The sequence below is a fragment of the Streptopelia decaocto genome (assembly GCF_964273445.1).
Source record: "Streptopelia decaocto genome assembly, chromosome: 15".
Classification (NCBI taxonomy): domain Eukaryota; kingdom Metazoa; phylum Chordata; class Aves; order Columbiformes; family Columbidae; genus Streptopelia; species Streptopelia decaocto.
The window spans coordinates 7,783,162-7,804,109 of record NC_138670.1 but is presented as its reverse complement, the minus strand read 5'-3'; the positions used below and the strand labels follow the sequence as shown (position 1 = coordinate 7,804,109).

The window sequence follows — 20,948 nt, the reverse complement described above, 5'->3', positions numbered from 1 at the left end:
CTTCTGCCTGGTGCATTTCCCTTCTTTGCACAGGCAGGATCTAACCAGATTTGCAGGGTATGTATGAACTGCAGGTTACTTTCAAATTCATAACTATGAAATGGTTCGTTTAGCAGGACAAAGGCCAAGGCAGCAGACACCCTTTTTCCAGCTCAGCATGTGCATAGCAATCGGAGGGTGGCAAGGAGCTTTTGTTAATCTCAACCGAGCTGGCAAGAATGCTGCAAAATGAAGTCTTTGAAGATGTTTTTTCTTCACTTTTAAAGCAACAGTTTGTTCAGAAAAGCCTGAAAATCTGCAAAATATTGAAAGACCTCCCTGGCAGTCATATAACTTCAGCAAATTTCCCCACTAGCAATTAGCCCCTACAGTTTCCTTTAACAGCCATTTTTTTCACAGGTTCTGTTCCGATACAACTGCAAAAATGTTTTTTCCTCAGCTTGAATGGACTTTTTAAAAAAACTGGGTGGCAGAAAGGATTAGGGTATCAGGTCAGGTTGGGTCTGATCCAAGCCGCAGTGGGTTTTTTCTTCCTTTTAGTTTAAACATGAAGGAATTGAAAGCTTAAAGAGCTTTCTTAAAATAGTTGGGACTCACACTCCACTTCCTAATGTGCTCACATCACAAGACCAACCGCTGCTACTTGCTCTTTTGTCCGAGGCTCCAGTGGAGAGCTGAGATGCTGATGGCTCTGCAAGGACCAATCCTTCCTGCATCCCCAGGGTTCCCCAGCTCTCACCCCAAAGACAGCCCAGGTAAGGGTGCCCTTTGGGCACTGATGTCACACCCCACCTTCCTGAGCCCAAACAACACACTGCTTTTTCACACACACACACACACACAAAAAAAAACAACAAAACAGTAAACCTGTTCGGGGATTGGTTTAGATGTTTTTATTTTTATATGAAATCATAAATACAAAATAAAAATAGTAAACAAGTGCTATAGATTTCTCTTTTTGTCGGGATGAGGCTTAGGCCTGATCCTGAGCACTTCCGAGTCTTAAAGCTCAGGACTAGGTCTGTGCTCTTGGAAAACAAAACATAGCGGAAACCAACTTAGACTTTTACCCTGAAGCCAATGACCTCAGTAACAGTGTTCCCTTGGGTTAATTTTTACAGCACAGCAACATGTAGGCATACTGAAGGATGAGACTGAACATAAAAACATCTTTTTTTAAATTCACCCCACTTCCTGCCAGTATTGTTGGGCACTGCCCACCGACCTCAGCAAAACCTTCTTACAAGCAAGTTATGTTTTTGGTAAGACAGTGCTGTGTTTGCTAGGACATATACAGCGCTGCTTCTTCCAACAGGTCTTCTGTGTAATTGTTTCAGATTTTGGTTATGAGGGGAACTAGCCCTGCTGTCACACAAAGCTGTCTCAAGAAGTTTGCCTTGTTTAAAAAACCATCTCCCTTCTGTGGATTTCCCTCCCTCTCTCCCAGACACCAATTTTGATTTAATGTTAAATGCTGGCAATGAACGGCCCAGAAAGTCTTTTGGTCAGAGCTCAAAGCCTGCAGCACTTCTGAAGGCTCTACAGTAAAGACATGCAGGTGTGTCTGTCAGCATGGGGCTGTTTTTTAGTTCTTTAATTTGAGACAAAATAGAGTGAGGTCCAGGATTTAATCTACTATCTCTTGACTGTTTGCTAGGCACCAGAGCGCTGAGGGAGGGTGTAGCGTGTCTACAGGCTGGGTGACACAGACAGTTGGACATGATCATTTAAAACAAAAATAAAGTAACCATGAAACGAAGGCACCAAACCACATAACAAGCCATCTTTGTTAATTTCTTGCAAAATATATGCATTTAAATACATTTACAGTTTATAAGGTTACACTTTAAAAAAAAAAGTTGCAATGATGAAATACAGAATATTTCATTCTTGTACCAGAACTACATCTCACATCATAACAACAATATTATAGCCTTTATTAAAATGCAGATGGTATAAGAACTGCACCTCTTTATAGAACAAAACTGGTTCTAGACGTTTTGCTCTGCTCTTGTATTGTCTGATGGGCTCAGACCCTGCGTGTTTAGCAATGAAAGCGGTTATCTTTAAAAGGGTAAATCGTGCTCAACATTAAACATCAGTGTTTTCGGGGCAAGGTTTTAGTCTCATTCAGGTCTGTGTATGTATTGATACCACTGAGGTTTTAAATTTGCTAAGCGAAGTAAAAACACAGTTGATGTAAATCTGTCACAACCCCACAGTTAGGGTTAGTCCATAAGTCTCAGCATTATCAGAAACTTGTAAGAGTTAATGCTCCCTTAGGTGTGGGCTGTATTGCTACATGATTGTAAGAGACACATGAGGTCATGGTGTTGTGCTGAGGAATACGCACAGCACATTTCCTTGCTAATTGTTGGCAGAAATCTCCTTATGGCGATACAGATGCTGCCACAGTCTGTAGCAAAATTATTTGTTGATTTAAAAGTAGAAGAAATTTGCATGGAAGAGTATCAGGCCAACCCTTAAGCCCACCTTTAAACAAAGTGTAAAATGAAGGTGTCTGCTAATATTCCAGGCTGTGGCAAAGTTTAGCAGGTGTTGAGCTCAGAAATTTAATGTTGCGCAGAGCACCTTCCTTCCAGTCTGCACAGTGCTACCAGGGTAATACAGAGGAGCTGAGCACTGCAAGAGCCATGACTTCACAACCCCTGAATAACCTGCATAAAGTCTCAGTCAATATATTTGGTAAAACTCTTCTAGCAATTTCTTTACCTGATTTAGTAAATGAAGGAAGGCACTTGTTAACAAAATAATGGTGGGGAGCCAAAAAAGTGCACATCCAGCTGAACACACAATTCAAAATTGGCAGCAAGTGGGGCTCAGCAAAAAGGCCATGAAAGCTGTCCGTGCCCCAACCATCAATATCCAACACAATCGTTATGTTTCCAGTCTCCTGTAGCGCAGATTAGAGGACACAGAGGGATTCCCTGCTGGAGCCTGGACATACAAAGATCTCCCAGGTCTCCGAATCTAGTCCTCCAACAATTCTGGCAATAAGTTCATATGCAAGTAAAAACTGAACAGAAGCTGAACAAGGAGAAGGGATAAAGAATCTCAAGGGGCAACCTAGTATAATCTGGTGTGTTCTCCACTAAATGACTGCAACTACCTGAAGTCTCCTTCAAAGGTCTCAAAGACACACAGACCAATGCACTTCTCTGAGGGACTGAAACAACTGAAGAAAATAAAATACCCTTCTCCAAACAGTTACTTGCCCACAGGATTAAGGACCAAGGTTAGTGTCATGCTTTAGACAGAACCCCTAGTTTAGTTGCTCAAATAGACGAAGAACAAAAACCTCTAAGCAGTGAAAGCCCCAGCGGGAACAGCCAGACGCAGTTTTTCAAGAGAGACAACGAAGAAGGGAAAGTTCTCGGCGACAGTGCACATCCGACGGCCCGGTCCCGCCAGCCAGGCTGTGCCCGAGAGGCACCAGCACCAAGGGCGGGCTGTAAAGTACTCACAAGTCTCCGGGAAACGCCGGGGAAGGGCCGGGACCTGCGGCGGGAGCCGAGCCCGCGCCGGGCGAGGAGGCGGCTGCGCCCGGACGGGGCGTCCCGGCAGACACCGCCGCGGCTCGCCCGGGCTCCTCGGTGCCTCCAGCCGCCCCGGCTCGGGGAGATGCTGGTTCGGCTGCGCCGTGCGGCTGGGGAGGGCTTTGCTCGCCCCGGCACCGCGGGCGGTCAGTACCGGGTCCTCGGCGGTGCCGAGCACGGCGCTGCCCGCAGCGAAGAGGCCAGACCCGCCGGGGAGCCGGGCTGGCGGGCAGCGGGGCGCTGCCGTGCCTAGGACTGCCGCTTCGCGGGGGTCCCCGTTAAGAAGAGGCTCTAGGCAGGGGAGCTCACCGCAGACGCTCCCGGCGCGATGTCCCGTGCCCCCGGAGGAGCGCGGCAGCACCGGCTCGCAGCCGCCCGTCCGTGTCCCCGCAGGGCCGGGGGAGCGGGGCAGCCCCGCTCAGACGTAGTTCTTCTTGTCGTACTCGCCGTTGGACGTGGGCCGCCGCGGCGCCGAGTACTTGACGGGGAAGGAGGTCTCGTCGCGCTGGGAGCAGGAGCAGCAGCAGATGAGGCAGCCCCCGAAGAGCAGCAGGGCCGTGGCCGCCCAGCCGATGTAAAGCGCGGCCCCCATCTCCCGTTTCTGGGACGTCGGCACCGTGGGGTCGTAGAAGTCCCTGATGACGATGTTGGCGAACCAGCAGAGCGGGATGAGGACCAGGACCCCGCAGAGGATGTAGATGGCTCCGCCGGCGATCACGATGCGGGACTTCATCTTGCCGGGCTGGATGCAGTTGGTGCACTGCGCGCCCACCACGGTCACCATCAGCGCCACCAGCCCCAGCAGCGCCACGACGACCGTGAGCGCCCGCCCCGCCTGCACCTCGGCCGGCAGCGCCAGGATGGAGTCGTACACCTTGCACTGCATCTGCCCTGTGCTCTGCACCACACAGTTCATCCACAGCCCTTCCCAGATGGTCTGCGCCACCACGATGTTCACGTCGATGAAGGCCGACACCTGCCACATGGGCAGCCCGCAGGCCAGGATCACCCCCACCCAGCCCAGGATGCCCAGTCCCAGCCCCAAAATCTCCACCGCCGACGAAGTCATGGTGCCGCCGCTGCCCCAGCAGAACCTCCGGAGAAAGGACGGCACGGCCGCTCTGCACCCCCGGGCAGCTGCCGAGCCGGCTTGGAGCGCCGCCGCCGGGCAGCGCTATATGAGCAGCCGCAGGGCGACCTCCCACCGCCCGCCCTCCCGCCTGGCCCGGCCCTTTCCCGGGAGAGGGTGGGCGGTAGCACGACCCGCAGTCGGGGGGCAGCTCTCCCCGCTGCTCGCGGCTGCCGGGGGTCCCGCCGCAGCCGGTGAATCGCCCCTTTTCTCGGCCCGGCACCCTGCTCCGGGAGGAGCTCTACGGGACGCTCCCGGGAGAGTGTGGGGCTGGAGGAATCTCCTCCCGGATTTCGGCCGATCGGACTGTATTTCCCATTTACTGATAACGTCCACAGCCAGACCTTCGGAGAAGTCTTGTCACTGCAGGCACTGAGTAGCATAGACATCCTGATTATCAAAGCCTAACTGATCATTTCCCAAAAGACTGAGCATACTGACTGACCTGCACATCTATCTCTTGCACGCTGTGATGGCAAAAGTGTAAGCAAGCACCACCAAACGCCTTAGGAACCACCCTGAAAATGGAAGAGCTTTGCATATGGGATCAGCAAATTGTCTGTCAGTACCAATAGACAGATTCTTAATTTGGTCCAGGAAGAAAAATCGCTATTAGCTTACACCAGGCATAAAACTCTGCTTTGATATTGGAGGTTTTGATACAGGAGATCTGCTTTGATATTGGAGATCAAGGTTTTTTACTTAAATATGTTGCCACAAATATTTCAAACCTCACTTTACTGTTTTAGTTGCTCAAGTACATTTAGAATCTTTCTGGTACATCAGTGAGTTAAATGCCTGTATCAAAAAGAGTATCTTTGCAAGAGGTTTCGTTCATCAGGCCAGGCAGACATTGTAACTGCTGCAGTCTCTTCATGGACCACTGGCGTCTTGGATTGTCCTTGCAAAGAAATCTTGATTCCACCCCTGTGGGCCAGCAGCTCTCAGCCCCTCTGGGCTGGCAGATGCAGCAAGTGTTGGTGGAGTGAATGCTGCTGTTCCAGCTGCAGTAGGAAGAGAACAGATCCCACCACCTGCCTCACGGCACTCGCAAGGAGCTGCGGTCCAGCAGCTTTCCACCAGGTGCCCTGAGAAAGGCTTGTCTTGATTTAAACTGGGATTGGTTTGGTTTATCTTAAATAAGTTTAGAAGTTTTAGACAAAATTGAAAATTATGTTCACACTGACTTTTTGAACTGTTTTGGCTACGCTTGGTATCAGTGAACCCAAGGTATCCTCCTAGTCTAGAGGAGATCCCAGAGTTGAAACTAACACATTTCCTGCCCCTATGTAAGCGGTTTTCTCTGTTGTAATTTACAGCAGGTACTAGGGCATGCAGAGATTTGTAATGGAAATATTAAGACTGATATAAATGGATGTCAGACAGGGCCTGACAGAGGCCAATAGAGCCTGACAGAGCCCGACAGATCCTGACAGGGCCCTACAGAGCTATAAAACTGTGGCTACTGTTAGTGTTAAGCTTTGTAGTCTTGGACTTTCTTAGACATGTTGGGATATGACTTAGCTTGGCACTTGCTCAGTGGCCCTGGTACCTTTCTTCACAAGCCAGAAGACCAAGTCTGACACGATAGCTGACATCGCACTCTCACAAGGTGGCCAAAAAGGCCAACAGCATCCTGGCTTGTATCAGGAATAGTGTGGCCAGCAGGACTAGGGAAGGGATTGTGCCACTGTACTCAGCACTGGTGAGGCCACACCTTGAATCCTGTGTTCAGTTTTGGGCCCTTCATCATAAGAAGGACATTGAGGTACTAGAGAGAGTGCAGAGGAGGCGATGAAGCTGGTGAGGGGCCTGGAGCACAAGTCTGATGAGGTACAGTTGAGGGAACTGGGGCTGTTCAGTCTGGAGAACAGGAGGCTGAGGAGAGACCTTATTGCTGTCTACAACTATCTGAAAGGAGGTTGTAGCATGGAGAGTGTTGGTCTCTTCTCCCAAGTAGCAACTGATAGGACAAGAGGAAATGGCCTCAAGTTGCACCAGGGGAGGTTTAGATTGGATATTGGGAAAAAATTCTTCACAGAAAGGGTTGTCAGGCATTGGAACAGGCTGCCCAGGGCAGTGGTGGAGTCACCATCCCTGGAGGGGTTTAAAAAGCATTTGAACAAGGTTCTTAGGGACATGGTTCAGTGCTAGAGTTAGGTTAGGTCGTGGTTGGGCTCGATGATCATGAGCATCTCTTCCAACTGAAATGATTCTATGATTCTATAAAAATGAGGACGTGACTGATGGGTTAATGCTGAGTAATGCCCTGGTTGCATCCTGACAGTGGTACTGATGACTCTTCTGCAGAGGACCTGAGCGCTGATAACAGGATGATGGCAACAAGGTCACAACACACTCGATGTGGCCTTTCACTTCTTTTTTTCCAGCCAGAAGACAAACTTTAGCCACAAGACAACCGAAAAAGAAACAGAAGAACATCACCAGCTTGTGAACCATCATAGTGTGGACATACTGACACATGGCGACTGCAGCCTCCTCTTCATTATCTCTGCCTGAGAAGCTGTAAACATTTCTAGCATGGAAAACGTCTTCCTAACCGGGGCTGCCTGGTAAATGGAGTCAAGAGGAGTTATCTCCTCTTCCAGCTGTATATGAAATACATGCAGTTTACTTCAATTATTTAAAACTGTAAATTCCAGTGTGCAAGTCCAGGAGGAATGTGTGACTGGGGCTGTGCAGTCTGTCAAACTGAGGCTGCTTACTATCACTCAGAAAAGTCCCTGGTGTCGGGGAGAGGAGAATGTGCAAAAGAACCAGCCACAGAGACAGAGATATCTCAGAGGTGAACAGGAAGAAACCCAGAACACAAGCTGAGACTGAATAACATCTGTATTTACGATGATAATAATGATTATATAGAAAACAGCACAAAAGAACAATTAAAAAAGGGGGGAGAAATGCCAGTTATCTTAGCCTGTAAGCACAGGAAAGCCCCACCCTTGCCACTTGCCTGGGAGCACGGAACTCTGAATTTCCTCTGATAAATGGCCTGTGTGTGCTCCTGTGCGGGCTGGGAGGCACCCACGGGGCCTGCACAGCTGCCCAGGGCTTCGGGCTGAAAAAGGAAACTGGTGCATGGCTTGTGTTACCTCTGCAGCCCTCACCCCACCTTCTCTTGCTACCTGTTACCGAGCAACTGATTCCTACAAATCACTAAATCCAATACAATTATTTTTCTGGGGAAATGCATGCTTAATAATCACAGGGTAAACAAACCTTTCTGCTTAGAGGCATTTTCATTCTTGGTACTTCACCTTCATCTGTTTGATTCTCCTCCTTACTGTAGAGATTAGCTTTTATCCTGGCCACTGGCAACAACCTGCATTTTTAATTACTCTATTCACTGATCCTGAAAGTGAGCACTTGTTGCACAGACAGTGAGGAAGGTTCTCACTGGTCTGCTTATTTGACTTACTGGCTACTTGACTGACACAGGTACTGGGGGCCTGAGGAGCCTGTCAACTTCAGTACAATGTGGCTTCTGATGGTGTTAATGTTACAACACCAGCAATTGATTTAAACTCCCAGAAATGAAAAAGTTATATTTTGTAAAGGGAAACATGAATCAGCATGATGTTTTTCTTGGGATAAGAAACCACTTCTTAATATATTAAATCCTTGCTGGTAAAGTCTGAATCCCTTTCAATTCAAAAGCATGATGTTCTTTCAGCAAAGTAACACGTTAACAAATGACCATTAATGTCATAACATCTATTACTGCTCCAGCTATGTATTTGTTAAATTATTCTAGGGGGGATACACGGGGGGCTTTGCAGCCTGTGGAAATGGGCGGAAGAGGTATTCAAACTGAGAACAATTGCACAGAAGCCATGCTACAGCAAGAGGGGCTTTGGGATTAGAGGTGATTGTGTTTTCACTATTTTCCTGACGTAATCAGGACAAATACCAGGCGCAGAGCTACCGGGAGGTCTGCTAAGGGGGGTCCAGCCTCCTACCAGCGTTGCTTGTCCTGCTGTGTGAGCCCTGGGCCACGACACAGAACTGCTGTGCCCAGCCTTCCAGCCTCAGCAGGGCTTTGCTCAGCCCCAAAGCGTCTCACCAGCAATGTTGAGATAGATCTGCCTTTCGGGTCCTGAAATGTAGTCTGCAGAGCACGCTCAGTTTATAACTTGTGGAGTGTCCCTTGCCTATATGCTTCTGCTCCTTCTCATTCCTACAACATTAAGCATGTGGATGACAGAGAGGAAATTACATTTTGTAGCAAGCTTATGCACAAACTTAGTATTGTTTGTGTGAAGAAGATACAGAATGAATAAAAAAATGAATTAAAATCCTAGTGGTCAGATATAAGGAGAGGTGAAGAATCAGGAATCCTATTAGAGCCAGTTTTTGTGCCATATTTTGTCACCTAATTAGTGTTGAAATAAAGGCAAGGAGATTCATAAATATAGAGGTGTTAGGCAGGGGCTCTTCTTTATTTAGAAAGCTTGACTTTTCTCAATGAAGATCACTCCTTTCTGAATCATCCTTTAAAACACAACTGTTTTTTCCCAAGAGAAGTGATTTAGTTGGAGCTTGAGCATACAGACCTTCTTCCACAGTAAGATAGGCCTCCATGAAGTCCCTGCACGTCAGCAGTGCCAACATGTCTTCAGACCAGTGTGACACATCAGAAGACTGGCACACAGGAATGAGTCTTGTCAAATGAGCAGGTTATTACAAAATGAAAGTGCACCATTTCACCATAGGATTTATCACAAGGTCATTTCTTTTGGAAATAAGCTGAAGTGGTTTTGGCAAAAAACTGAGGTGATTAACACGAAATTGTCACTTCCTCATTTAGTTCATCTTTTGAACACAGAGAAGCAATGAATGATTTAAAAGCAGCACCAGAATTTTGCAAGAGGGACCAGTGATGCCCTGTGACTGGTGTTAATGATGTAGAATTCAATGCTTTTTTTAGTACAAGTGTTGCTGCTGCCCTTCAGGATTGAGAAATCGATGCCCACGCTACTATTCCCACCCTGTGGTGATGTGACAAGACTCATGTAACCGTTATATGTAGTTGGAAGAACAGTGAATGAGGTTACAAATCTGCTTCCAGCCTTCATGTATTTGCTGCTGTATGTCCCTTTCCAAACAAAGGCACCCTGGCCCTGTATCAGTCCCTGTGCTTCACACACTCCCTCTGCCTGGGCTTTTTCTCATACCCACTGGCACTGCCAGGGAGCCAGGAGCGGGGGGTCTGGCTGGGCTACACATGCTGGGAATACTGAGATGGTGTTATGAGCCCAGTCCTCACATAACGAGGAAATCAATTGTTCCACACCTCTCTGCTCAGATTCCTCCCCACACAAACCTCTGGATCAGCATTTGAAACTTCATGATCTTCACATCTCTGTGTCTTACTAAAGCACCCCCCGACGGGAACATTTCCAGTCACTGTTGTCAGGACCAGCTGGGCTGCACTGGTGACCTGCTGAGCACTTCACTCTTTGGCACGTTTTCTCTGAATTTGGCTTATGAGACGATACAGCGATGTCACTGGGCAGCCATAACCCTGTGTTAATGGCCTCTCAGGGCAGGGAATACGGTGACCGATGGCCCTTTCCCAAAGCTCAGAATGTCCCATTGGTAGATGAGCGCCTTAAAGAGCCTGATGATCCCATTCACCAAGAGATCACACTGAAGCCATGTCACTTTAAATACTTCTCCTTAGTGCTATGAACAGCTCTTGAGGATGTCTTAAAGCTTAGACAGGCAGTGGGGGGAAAGCTATAGGAAATATGCATTGTTTCATGCCTAAGGGTCCATTCTATATCATGTTTCCTATCAGGAGAACTGTAGTTTAATTTTGGCCTCCTCCAAAGTTAGCCTCCTTCCATGGATTGTGGTGTACCAGGATCCAGGTAGATCTCTTTCTTGTTTCTCTTTCTCATTTTGTAAAGAACAGCGTCAGTAAGAACAAATGCCATTGTTTTGAATATACATTGCAGATGTTGAAAGTAATTAGTAAAGACGTGACGGTGAAGTTACTGAAAATGGTAATTTAGCAAAGCATACATGAATATTCCAAATCAAACACAAACTTAAATCTTACGGAAATGAAAAAGATTTATGAGTATACTTAAGAATAAGTTGTTTGATCAGGACTTGAGTAATTTTAACTCCAGGGGAGGTTGGGAGAGTTCAAGATGCTCAGTGTTCTACAGCAGTGGGCCAATGAATTGCTCTTATTAGAGCAGCCATTGCAGCAATCACACAGAATTTTAGGCTCAAATTCCAAACATTCAGCTATGTGAGGAACAGACGGAATTGAAAGAAAAATCAAGTTAAAAAGGATCTCACAATCGAAAAAGAGACAGTTTTATTTTGCGTAAGCAGCATATCTTCTATTTTGTTTTAATTTAATAGAAATAATGCCAAGGAACATTGGGTTGTTTTGTCTATCAAATCTCGATTTAGTTTTCAGTTATGTGGTGGTATTTATTTTATTGTAATCAGTATCATACCATTTTCTCTGTTAAGGAGCAGAACAAAAGATACATAACATCTTTTGCTGAATGGATGAGGTATTTCTAACTTGCTAAGATGTGACTCCACACAAAGTTCAGATTTGAATTCAAGGAAGGACTTTAATTGTGCTTTAGAGAATGTAAACCAAAATGTATCAGGAACTCTTATAAAAGGCATTTGAGTTTCCAAGGGAAGACTAAAACAAAATTCTTTCAGAAATAATAATAATGGGAATGGGTGATTCACAGTCAGACTGCCATTCACTGCATTAACACGTCTAGACTATTTAGCCATTTAGAAGGAACAGTGTTCTTCAGTGCAATGATTTCTTCCTTTCACACCTGTGCTAATACCAGTGTAAAAAATAACAAATACGCAGTATGCCTTTTGTGGCCATGCATTCTCTGTAGCTTTTCACAGTGCAGCATTTCTCAGTTACAGGCAACAAATAGTCCCAGTTCTGCTGCAAAGTGGTCCTGCATTCTGCAGTTTCATAAGAAGTTTCATAACAGGTTTCAAAAGTAACCACAGTACATTTTCACTGGGTGCATAATACGCTGTAAAACTCATTGTCACAGGATGCTCTTAATGCCAAAAGTTGAGACGAGTTCAAAAAGCAATGAGAAAAATTCATGGAAGAGAAAACTATCGAGATAAAACTTCTGCTCAGGAAGCTGCTGAGCTCCAGATTGTCGGAAGCCGGGAGGATACACAGACACGGTGCTGCTTTTATCTTTTCGTAAGCATCTGCTGCTGGGCACTGCAGAGCTGGGGCACTGCCTAGAACTGACCCTTGCGCTTACCCAAAGTGCCCTTCCTTATGTTACTTTCTGGCATAACAGGACTGGTTTGGGAGGATTGTGACTTTCCTGAACACTCTATGTGACGGTCATCCATCTGATTCAGCCATGACTTGAGAAAATTACTGGTATGCCTCAATAATGAGACATTTGAAATTTCTGGAGAATGTTGCACCCATTGCACTAAATCCTGCCAAAGGAAAGGAGTGATAACCATGGGAAAGTACGAACTTCCACCAGACTCTGTGTTGATGCAAGTCAACAGTCTGGCCTTGTCCACACTAATCTCTCGTAATTTCTTCAAGTGCTAAATAGTTATTTGTAATATGAGTTTATGTGTGTAAAATACATCATGGTGTTCTAATTTAGTGAAAGAGAAATCGCCAATGTTTTTTCTTCGGTGATAGTACAAAACATCTATATGGATATCCACAGAATAATTTAAAATAAGACAATTTCTAAAGAAGTCTGAAATGCCATCTTTTAACTCCTCCAAGAAGGTACCATATAACAGTACTTTGTGTTATAACATTACACTTTGTCCTAGGAAACGGAACTTGGTTGCGCTTTCATTGGCTTTTGTCTTGTTCTTACTTAGATCACATCAATGCTTGGTTGATAATATGAGCACAATGTGAATTAACAAATAATGCCAGTCTGCCTTCAGCAGCATTTGTTTCACTTCCACATTTTCCTGTTGTGAGCTGCAAGCCTGTTTGCTTAGTGGATGGAAACACAGACAAAACAGAAATGTGCTTCTTGGTATTTAGAATTGTAAGGCAAGAGATTTGCTGCTAGATTGTACATACAAACTGCCCTCTGCAAAATGTTTGGGTGCATCACTAGGAACTTTCTTGAACCTGGTCCTTGCAGCTGGAGGAAGGAAGAACCTTTCCTGAATTTCTGTTGATACTCTGTTGTAATCTTGTCAGCCTTCTATTGAGTGCTTGAGCTATGTAATGCTGTGTTACTGTGAGAAAGGGATCTGGTTCTGTAATCTGACTGCAGGTGTCATTTACACTCTAGGTTTGTGTCTGCTGGAGTCCCCGATACCTCAGAGAACTCGCAGTCGAGCGTTCTGCTCACCGCTCAGCGATGGCACTGACCTGGGCACAGCGGCCCTCACTTCACCAGCGGGAATGCCGTGACGAGAGGGAAGACAGCAATAGTGTAAGTCAAACGAGTATGTTGGGCTTTTTTGCACAACATTTGGGAGAGACATTTGCTTGCTTCATGTGTGGATGAGCAGCCGACAACCACACAGGCTCATATTACACACTCCATTACAGCCCAGCAGCACAAAGCTCAAGCTGGATTTCCCCCTGGCTCTCACATCTACTGCACCAAAAGCTTTTCCACGCTGAGGACTATCACTAAAACCTGCTGTAGGTGGAGGCAATCTGAAACCTCAGCAGTATTTGGGTAGGAAATAGGAATCAAACTTGAGAAGGAGATATTTTAAGCAGAATTGGCTCTGGCTGTGTTTCATTCCTGAAGGTTCACTCCCGTGTGAGGCTCCAGGCCGAGGCTGGTTGTACAAGGCGGATGCCCAAGGGCGCTGCTGGGGGATGTGAAGTTGGGTACCAGGTCAGACTTGTGTCATTTCAAAGTCATCACGGCCCAGCACCGCCTGCCGCGTCGCCATGGCAACGCCCGCCCGCGCGGCACGGCTGGCTGCTTCCGCTGCCACTCAGGCAAGCGGGCGGGGCGGGGGAGACGCTCTATCCCTCCTTTCGCTAGTCCCGGAGCCGCGCCTTATCCTGGGAAGAGGCCTAGACCATAGAGTCGCGCCGAAGGTAGGTAGGCAGGCGCGTAGCCGCGGTGGCGTGTGGGATGCAGGAGGGCTCCGACGCGGGAGGTGCTGTGTCGCGGCCGGAGGCTCAGGTAAGCGCTGGCGGGCCGGGCCGCACCCCGCGGCCGGCAGGTGGGCGCCTCCGCCCCGCGCGCCGCTCGCCCTGCCCGGTGTCCGCGCCCCGCAGCGGGCCCTGCCCTGCCGCCAGCGGGGCAGCGCTGCGGGCCCGGCCCGCTCCCCGCAGCTCCGTGCACAGGCCCAGCGCTCCGGCTCCGGCCTCCTTCTCTGCCTGGGCGAGGATTTTGAAGCTGGTGTATGAAGGGAGGGGACGCGTATCGGGGCAGAACCTCCCAAGCCCCGCAGTCGGGCCGCGGGCTGGTTTAGGCACACGTTTATTTGTTTTTAAAGCAGGGCCCGCGTTCCTGAGGGATGTGGGCAAGGCCCCTGTGCTGCCGGGGTCTGCCCGGCGTCGTGTAGCCGGAGATACGGGCCGAGGATGGGGCAGGAAGTTCTGTCTCCATGAGACATTCCTCGGATGTTTCTCCAGTTGCCACATGGAGCCGGGGATGCTGCGGGAAGCGGACGGCACAGCCCTGGTCCGGCAGCAGCCAGAACGAGTGCTTTACCCCCCTTTTTTAAAATTGTTTTTTTAGGTCATAAATTATTTTTCACATGTAGGTTAGAGACCGTGTGGTATCATGGGACATAAGCATGATGTGGAAGGGATTTAAAAGACCAAATTATCACTGTTTGATATGCAGTACCAGTATATGTACAATTATAGTTAATCTCTGTGGGTGTGAGGCAGAGCTGCCTATTTTCTCATGAGTGGTCATGGCTCCTGTGTTTAGCTTTTCAATTTAATAAAAGCCTCTACTTTTCACATTTACAGGACAGGTTTAGCTGTATTTTTCTCTGATACAGTAACACTGAGAACATACTGTCAAAAATTACTTGTGTAGGAAGTGCATAATAACTAAAACTTACTGTGAACAATATCACTGCCTTCTTTGTGCTTTTCAAATTACTGTATTAATTGAAATAACAATTAAAAACTTGTCTAGAGTAATATGTTAACATTGAAATGGAACCTTAAATAAAATGTTTAGGGTTAGAGATTCATGCATTGGTTTTTCTAGATCTTTTCCTTTTAAGAACAGTACTCATACAAGATTTTTCTCTCTTAAGTGCTTACTCCTTGCCTCGCATATGTGCTGCTAAGACACAGAAGGACTATTAAAGGCATAAAAGTGTGACTAGTTTTGATGAGCAGCAATGCATTCTCAGGAATAACCTGTATTGTGTGTTGTTGGTTCAAACACGTGATCAAAACTAAGTCTGTAAAACTTAGAACACTGAATACCGACTCCAAGACAGTGCAGTGGTGTGCACTTGGCTTGGTCTGCCTGCAGGGGCCACAGCTGATTTGGCTGTTGTTGCATTTACTGTTAAATTCTCTGGAAGTGAGAGTCATTTTCTTGAAGAGTAATGCAGAAACGTATTCAGTTGTTAATGTGTAAAAGGGGCTTCCTTCAATTGCTGACATCTGTTTCTAATGAGGGAAATGGAATCACCTGGGGTTGGTGATAGAGAAGGAGTGATGCTTCTCCCTGGGAGCAGGATTCCGAGCACGGAGCTGAGGATGTGCTGCAAACAAAGTGTGACACACAGAACAGGTGCTGCTGTTAGATAGAATTGGGTGATTCATGCAACTTTGATTAGCATAAGCTACCAAAAAAAAGAGGAGGTGAATTGCTTTGTATCTGAATACCTCTATATTCAGTTTGGGAATACAGTGAGAACGTTTTTTAATTTTCATATAACTTCCTTGTTTCTTTGCATGCCAGATGATTGGAAAAGTTCTGAATCTTTTGTTTGCTTATATGCCTTAGTACTTGACTCTGACATGTCTTTGTGGGCTTTTGTAGTTCTTTTAATTGGTATTTTACTGAGATACTCTTGGTGTTTGTCTGTTTCAAGTTTGAAACGGTGACTCAAGAATGTTGGTGGTGTTGAGACCATTTCCAGCACTTAGAAACCTACTTAAGTCTTTTCTGCTTTCTGTGGTTCCTTGTTAGACTATTAAATACTTTTTTTAAAGTGTCAAGAGTTATATAATCTCAGATGGAAAGAGAGAGGCCTCATTTGATACATCAGGAGGGCTATTCTGCCTGTAAAGAAGATCGTTAAGGTCACTCTAAAGTGATTATTTTAAAGTGTTGTTTAGTATCCTTATATGGAAACACTCTGTACATTTTTCATAGCATTTTCTTTGTGCTAGTTCCTATTAAAAAGCTCCCAGACCGCCTGTTCTGTAACAGTTTACTTCTTGCATCCTGACAGGAACAAAGGAAATGACCCATTTTCCTTCCCCTCTCTTTCTCTCTCACTGGAATACTTTTCTTAGCAGAAGGCAGAGGGATTGCACGTTTCAGGCCTCTGTATTTGTAAAGGAGGCAGCTGTAACTGAATTTGGTGGTAACTGGTTCTCTTTGGTTGCCAAACAGCACATTGTTTTAGGATAAGAATTTGTTGGGATCTGAAATGAAACTTTATGACATTATCCACTGTTCAAAAAACTGATTTGAACATAACTATGCTGTAGTATAGTGTCCCTTTTTTTCTGCTAGACCTGCTAAATGGGGCCTGTGGTTATTTACAAATAAAAGTTTCACCACTTTTTGCAAGTTAATGCAATTGTATCTTAGCTATTACTTTCTCTCTGAAATACTTTGCATGTCCTCCTTTGCTCATCTTATAATGATTGAAACAGTCCTTTGAAAATCTAAAGAATACAGAACAGCTGTGTGCTTGCTCTCTTTTGACTTGTTTTAAAAAATTTCTTTATGAACAATTGATGTAAATTTCCAGATGTGGGGCTATCTAGAGTGTTGTCAGACACTCAACTTCACATTATTTTAGTGTTTGACTCGGCTGAATGGAGACAGACTTCAGGATTTCAGCAGTCACTGATGTGTGGTCTGGTCCATTGACAGCTTATTACTTGTAAGCAATGCTGCAAGTGCTGTGGTTATTTGGTGCTGTAAGATGTAACATATGGTATTTTGCTAATGCTAAGGGTTTGAATTGTAAGGTAATTGTAAGGTAAAGCTTTCGGAAGGCAGCTCATGGTCATGTAGGGAGGCTGGTTGAATTTTCTAGGCAACCTCACGAGGGCAGCATTACGAATTGGAAAATGTGTTGAGGTTGAATAACTGAGGATTTGTTTGAACCTCAGTGCCTTAGTTACGTGTTGTGGAACAGTAATTTTATCTCTTTTTTTTTTTTTTTTTTTTCCCCCCCAGCTAACTTTTGTTAGAATAAAAATATTCTAACTAAAATATGGTGGGAGATATCTAATTTGATGCTTGTTGCACACAGACGTTTAAGCATATGCTGCAGTCATGATGTGATCAGAGCAGCTGTCCTACAGCTTTGGCTACAGCACCTTTTTGGTCAGATTGTGACACAAAGTGAATGTGGTTTGCCCAGTAGGAAACAGGCTTTGTAAGTTTGTGGAGTGATTTATATGTATGTTTGTGGAGTGATTTATTGTAAATTTAACTTTTGATGAGATGACAGAGTAATTTTGGAGCCAGATGAGTCATAATCAGTTGACAACTTTGACTCTTCAGCTTGGAGTAGCTTGGATAATGGTATAATGGATGTGACTGTACTGTCAGTTTAAAGCAGGAGTAATTAGAGAATTTGCCATATGTATTTAATTGTTAATTGTTCCCACTTTTCACCTTTAACTGTAGGCAGCTGCTCTGTGTGGCTTCTCATGTGGCATTACTGTGAGAAATGGGCCTGAAAGTCTGTTAGTGTTCAGACAGTGACTGTTTACAAGTTTTTCTAAATTTTTGAATTATGTTACTGATTTTATAGGGAAAGGTGACAACAGAGATTTCCAACCATAGGAGCAAGATGTGGACAGAGCAATGAGTTACATCTGTCTGTGACTCTGTAGGGATCTGCGATGCTGGCTGGAGGCTGGAAAGAGCCCTTGCAAATTGGTCAAAGAAAAATAGGCTTTGTTTTTTCAAAACCATTCTTAAAGGATATTTCCCAGGCTGTGTTGAGGAATAGCCAATTAGAGGCTGTGAGAAGATGATTAGGATCAAGACCTCCCTATTTTCCAGTTGATTGGTGTATTAGGCTTTCATTAGCAAGCAAATGAACTGGGTATGGGGGAAAAGCAGTTGGAGAAAACACAACTTCTCTTGCTTACAGGGTGGCTGGTGTCTGCACAGCTGCTAGGATTTGAAATGGCAAATGAAATGCCCTGTGAGCTGAAGACAAGTTTTCATTAAAACTCCAAGTTGTGGTTATGCCATCTTCAGCTTTAGTCCAAAGCTCAGCGTTTCAGTGCTAGGATGCGACTGTCAAGCTGCCGGTGTCAGCAACTGGCCTGTCTCTTGCCAGCAGGACTCCCGCTCCTGACAGGAAAGCGTTTCTGCGGAACACGCAGGTGCCCGGGGAGGTCACTTCCCCGGCCCAGGCCAAGGGCTACGCTGACAACAACCCGGGCTGTGAAGTGGGGAACTTCTGCGTTTCCTGCCAGAGCCCTGCGGTCGCTTGAAATAAAAGGGCCTCGCTATTGCCGTGATAACTAATCTATAGCACAACTAACATCCTTGAGAAGAAGATAAGGGCTTGCCAAAGGCCAGCCGTTCTGGGTGTCCGACACTAAAGAACAAATCTGTTTGATAGTCCTTCAGATCAGGGTGGATGTTTGTGTGCAGTGTGGGTTAGCCAAGTGCCAAGGTTCTGCAGTGTTCCTATTCAACAGGACTTTGAAGTGACTGAAAATGTTATAACCTTTACTTGGAAATCCCATAGGTGTCCTGTTCTCATGTGAATTTTTTGTATGTGATCATAATTCTCAAATATAGTTTTTTGGAAAACACCTGTTCGTAAACCCTCTTAAAGAAACATGTAGTTCATAAGTGGGAAGGGTGACAATGGAAGGAAAGGGACCTCCTTATGCTATTCTGCATTGGGGGTTGGGAACAGAATATTTGAATTTCAGGTTTTGTTAGCTAATTACAGAGTCATAACTTAAAAGAAAAATCACATCAGGAGTACCATGTATATATCAGCATTACCTTTCAGTAGATATTTTTCCTTTGAAGACAGGATGTATAAGAGATATTTAGGGATACTGAATTTTACTATTTTAAGTTTTAAAGGAATCTTTCTATTTTAAAATATTAAAGTTTTTGAAAATCTGTGCAATTTCTTTTCTGCGGAATAGATTCACAGAAACCACCATTTTGATGATGGCTTGTTCAGGTGATCTTTGAGTATGTGACTTTTTGTTCTGCTAGAATAAAATGTGATTATCCTATGCAATTGATCAGTTAAAAATTAAAATGAATATGATATTCAAGTCAGCTAATCTGCATTATGGATTTTATTTTCCAGTGTCTGAAGCTTGGAGTGACGAACCATGTCTCAGTCAGGTGAAAAAGTAAAGGTAAAGAGATGACTGCACAGACAAAATTTTGTTTAGAATCTCTTCAACTTCTGAAGATACTTGTGGTTTTATTGGAGTGATAAAATAGTGAATAAATGATGCTTTATTGCTTCAGATGTGTTTCTTAAAAGGAGCTGTTTAGTAGAAACACAACTTGCATGCGGTTCTAGTGATACGCTTTCAGATGTCTGCCGGTTGTTCAGTGTTTATGTACACGTTTAAAATTGTGCCTTTACCTAAGGAAATTTCATTTGACAAACCTTAACTTGCAATGTTTTTGCCCATCTGGGTGGGTTTAAAAGGACTATTAGCAAATAACTAATTGCTTTTGAAGTGATTTCCCCCATATCCCCCACCCACTGGAAGTATGGCTTTAGATAAAAACCTTTCTCATTATAAACTCATCTGTTTGGTTCCAGCTAGCTCATCTGTCCCTAGGTCGGGTATCTGCAGTTCTTGTTTAGGCTCCTATTTGGTTTTCAGTCAGTTGATAACAGATGGTGAAACAGACTTTACTTTTTATAGCCCAAATTTCTCTGATAAGTTTTTCAGGCACATTTCTTTTTCCTGCTTTTGTGTTAGAAATTAAACATTATGAAGATAGGTGAACAGCTTAACGAGCAGAAGATTTCTTTGTGATTCTATCTTGGTAATCTCTGTGTTACTATACAATGCTCTTGCTTTTCTACATGTGAATGTATGCATTATTTCTTTTTGGTATATTTTGCAGATACCAAATTGTAACAGATATTTTTGACATCCAGCTTAAAGTCTTTGATTTTTACATATGTTTACACCTTAGGATTAATAATAGCATGTTCTTGCGAGCTTGCAGGTATTTTTTTAAGTCCAAGGAGAGACTTTTGTTTATGGGTAGCCCAAGTTGCTAAACAGATTTCTATTTATATCAGACTGCTTGGTAAATTGGCCTGTTGCGAGGTCTGTCTTTATAGCAGCAAAATTGTTTCATTCTCTATTTTTCCCTGCGCTTCATATACCTCTGCACTTTACTGTATAGAATCAACAGAACTCTGTTTCAACTTTTTAGGGGGAAGGGGATCTCATTTATACTCAACTGTTGTTTTCTTGTCAGTTTTCTGACTCTGCAGGCTATGTGGGGTTCGCTAATCTGCCCAACCAGGTTCACAGGAAATCTGTGAAGAAAGGCTTTGAATTCACACTGATGGTGGTTGGTAAGTGACTTGTTTAAGTGGTTTTGACTGTTAAACAACAACAGATTTTTTTTTTTTCCCACATAGATATATATGTATCTTCCTACTTAGTAACTGACTGTTATACAGAAGAAAAAACTTTGAACCTCTATATGCTCTCTAATTAAATATCATACTATCTTTTCATGTTGAGTAGGAAGAAGTATTTCTAGTGATTAAAGATGACGAGTTTGAGCCAACAGGACATTCTTGCATTCCTGACTCATCATCAGGTGGTTGGGATAGTTGCTTAATCTTTGTTTGACTCCCATTTCCCCAGCTGAAGGCATGAATGCCCATGGTGAATATCTTGCTGTTGAAATGGTGGTGCTATTCATGTGTTTTCTGCTGTTCTATACTGACTCACTCTGGTATTATAAATAAACCTTTAATTTGTCAGTTCTGTGAATGGGCACCTGTAGGAGTCTTTAGAAAGTGTTTTAGGCACAAAGCTGTTTTAAGCAACATGTTAAATTATA

The 20,948-nt window shown here is 44.7% G+C and overlaps 2 protein-coding genes across 4 annotated transcripts in view; one reads left to right on the top strand and one right to left on the bottom strand.

Annotated features, from left to right (window-relative positions):
• Positions 1 to 870: 870 nt before the first annotated feature.
• CLDN5 (claudin 5) lies at positions 871 to 4,694 on the bottom strand. The gene has a single exon (XM_082066107.1). The coding sequence runs from the start codon at positions 4,624 to 4,626 to the stop codon at positions 3,976 to 3,978; it is 651 nt and encodes a 216-aa protein (XP_081922233.1). The 5' UTR covers positions 4,627 to 4,694; the 3' UTR covers positions 871 to 3,975.
• Positions 4,695 to 13,708: 9,014 nt separating this feature from the next.
• LOC309446308 (septin-2) overlaps positions 13,709 to 20,948 on the top strand; it is a 35,148-nt gene continuing 27,908 nt past the window's right edge. For 2 of the 3 annotated variants that reach the window (XM_082065920.1, XM_082065918.1), the window contains exons 1-3: positions 13,766 to 13,871; positions 19,207 to 19,258; positions 20,352 to 20,451. In XM_082065920.1, the coding sequence (XP_081922046.1) occupies positions 19,232 to 19,258; positions 20,352 to 20,451 (127 nt within the window). In that variant the 5' untranslated portion in view covers positions 13,766 to 13,871; positions 19,207 to 19,231. Of the gene's footprint in view, positions 13,872 to 19,206; positions 19,259 to 20,351; positions 20,452 to 20,948 lie in introns of all 3 variants that reach the window. The other variant, XM_082065919.1, reaches the window with a different exon arrangement.

Bases quoted from the DNA above. Each gene is read 5' to 3' on its own strand.
- CLDN5 (XM_082066107.1), bottom strand. From the start codon at position 4,626: ATGACTTCGTCGGCGGTGGAGATTTTGGGGCTGGGACTGGGCATCCTG.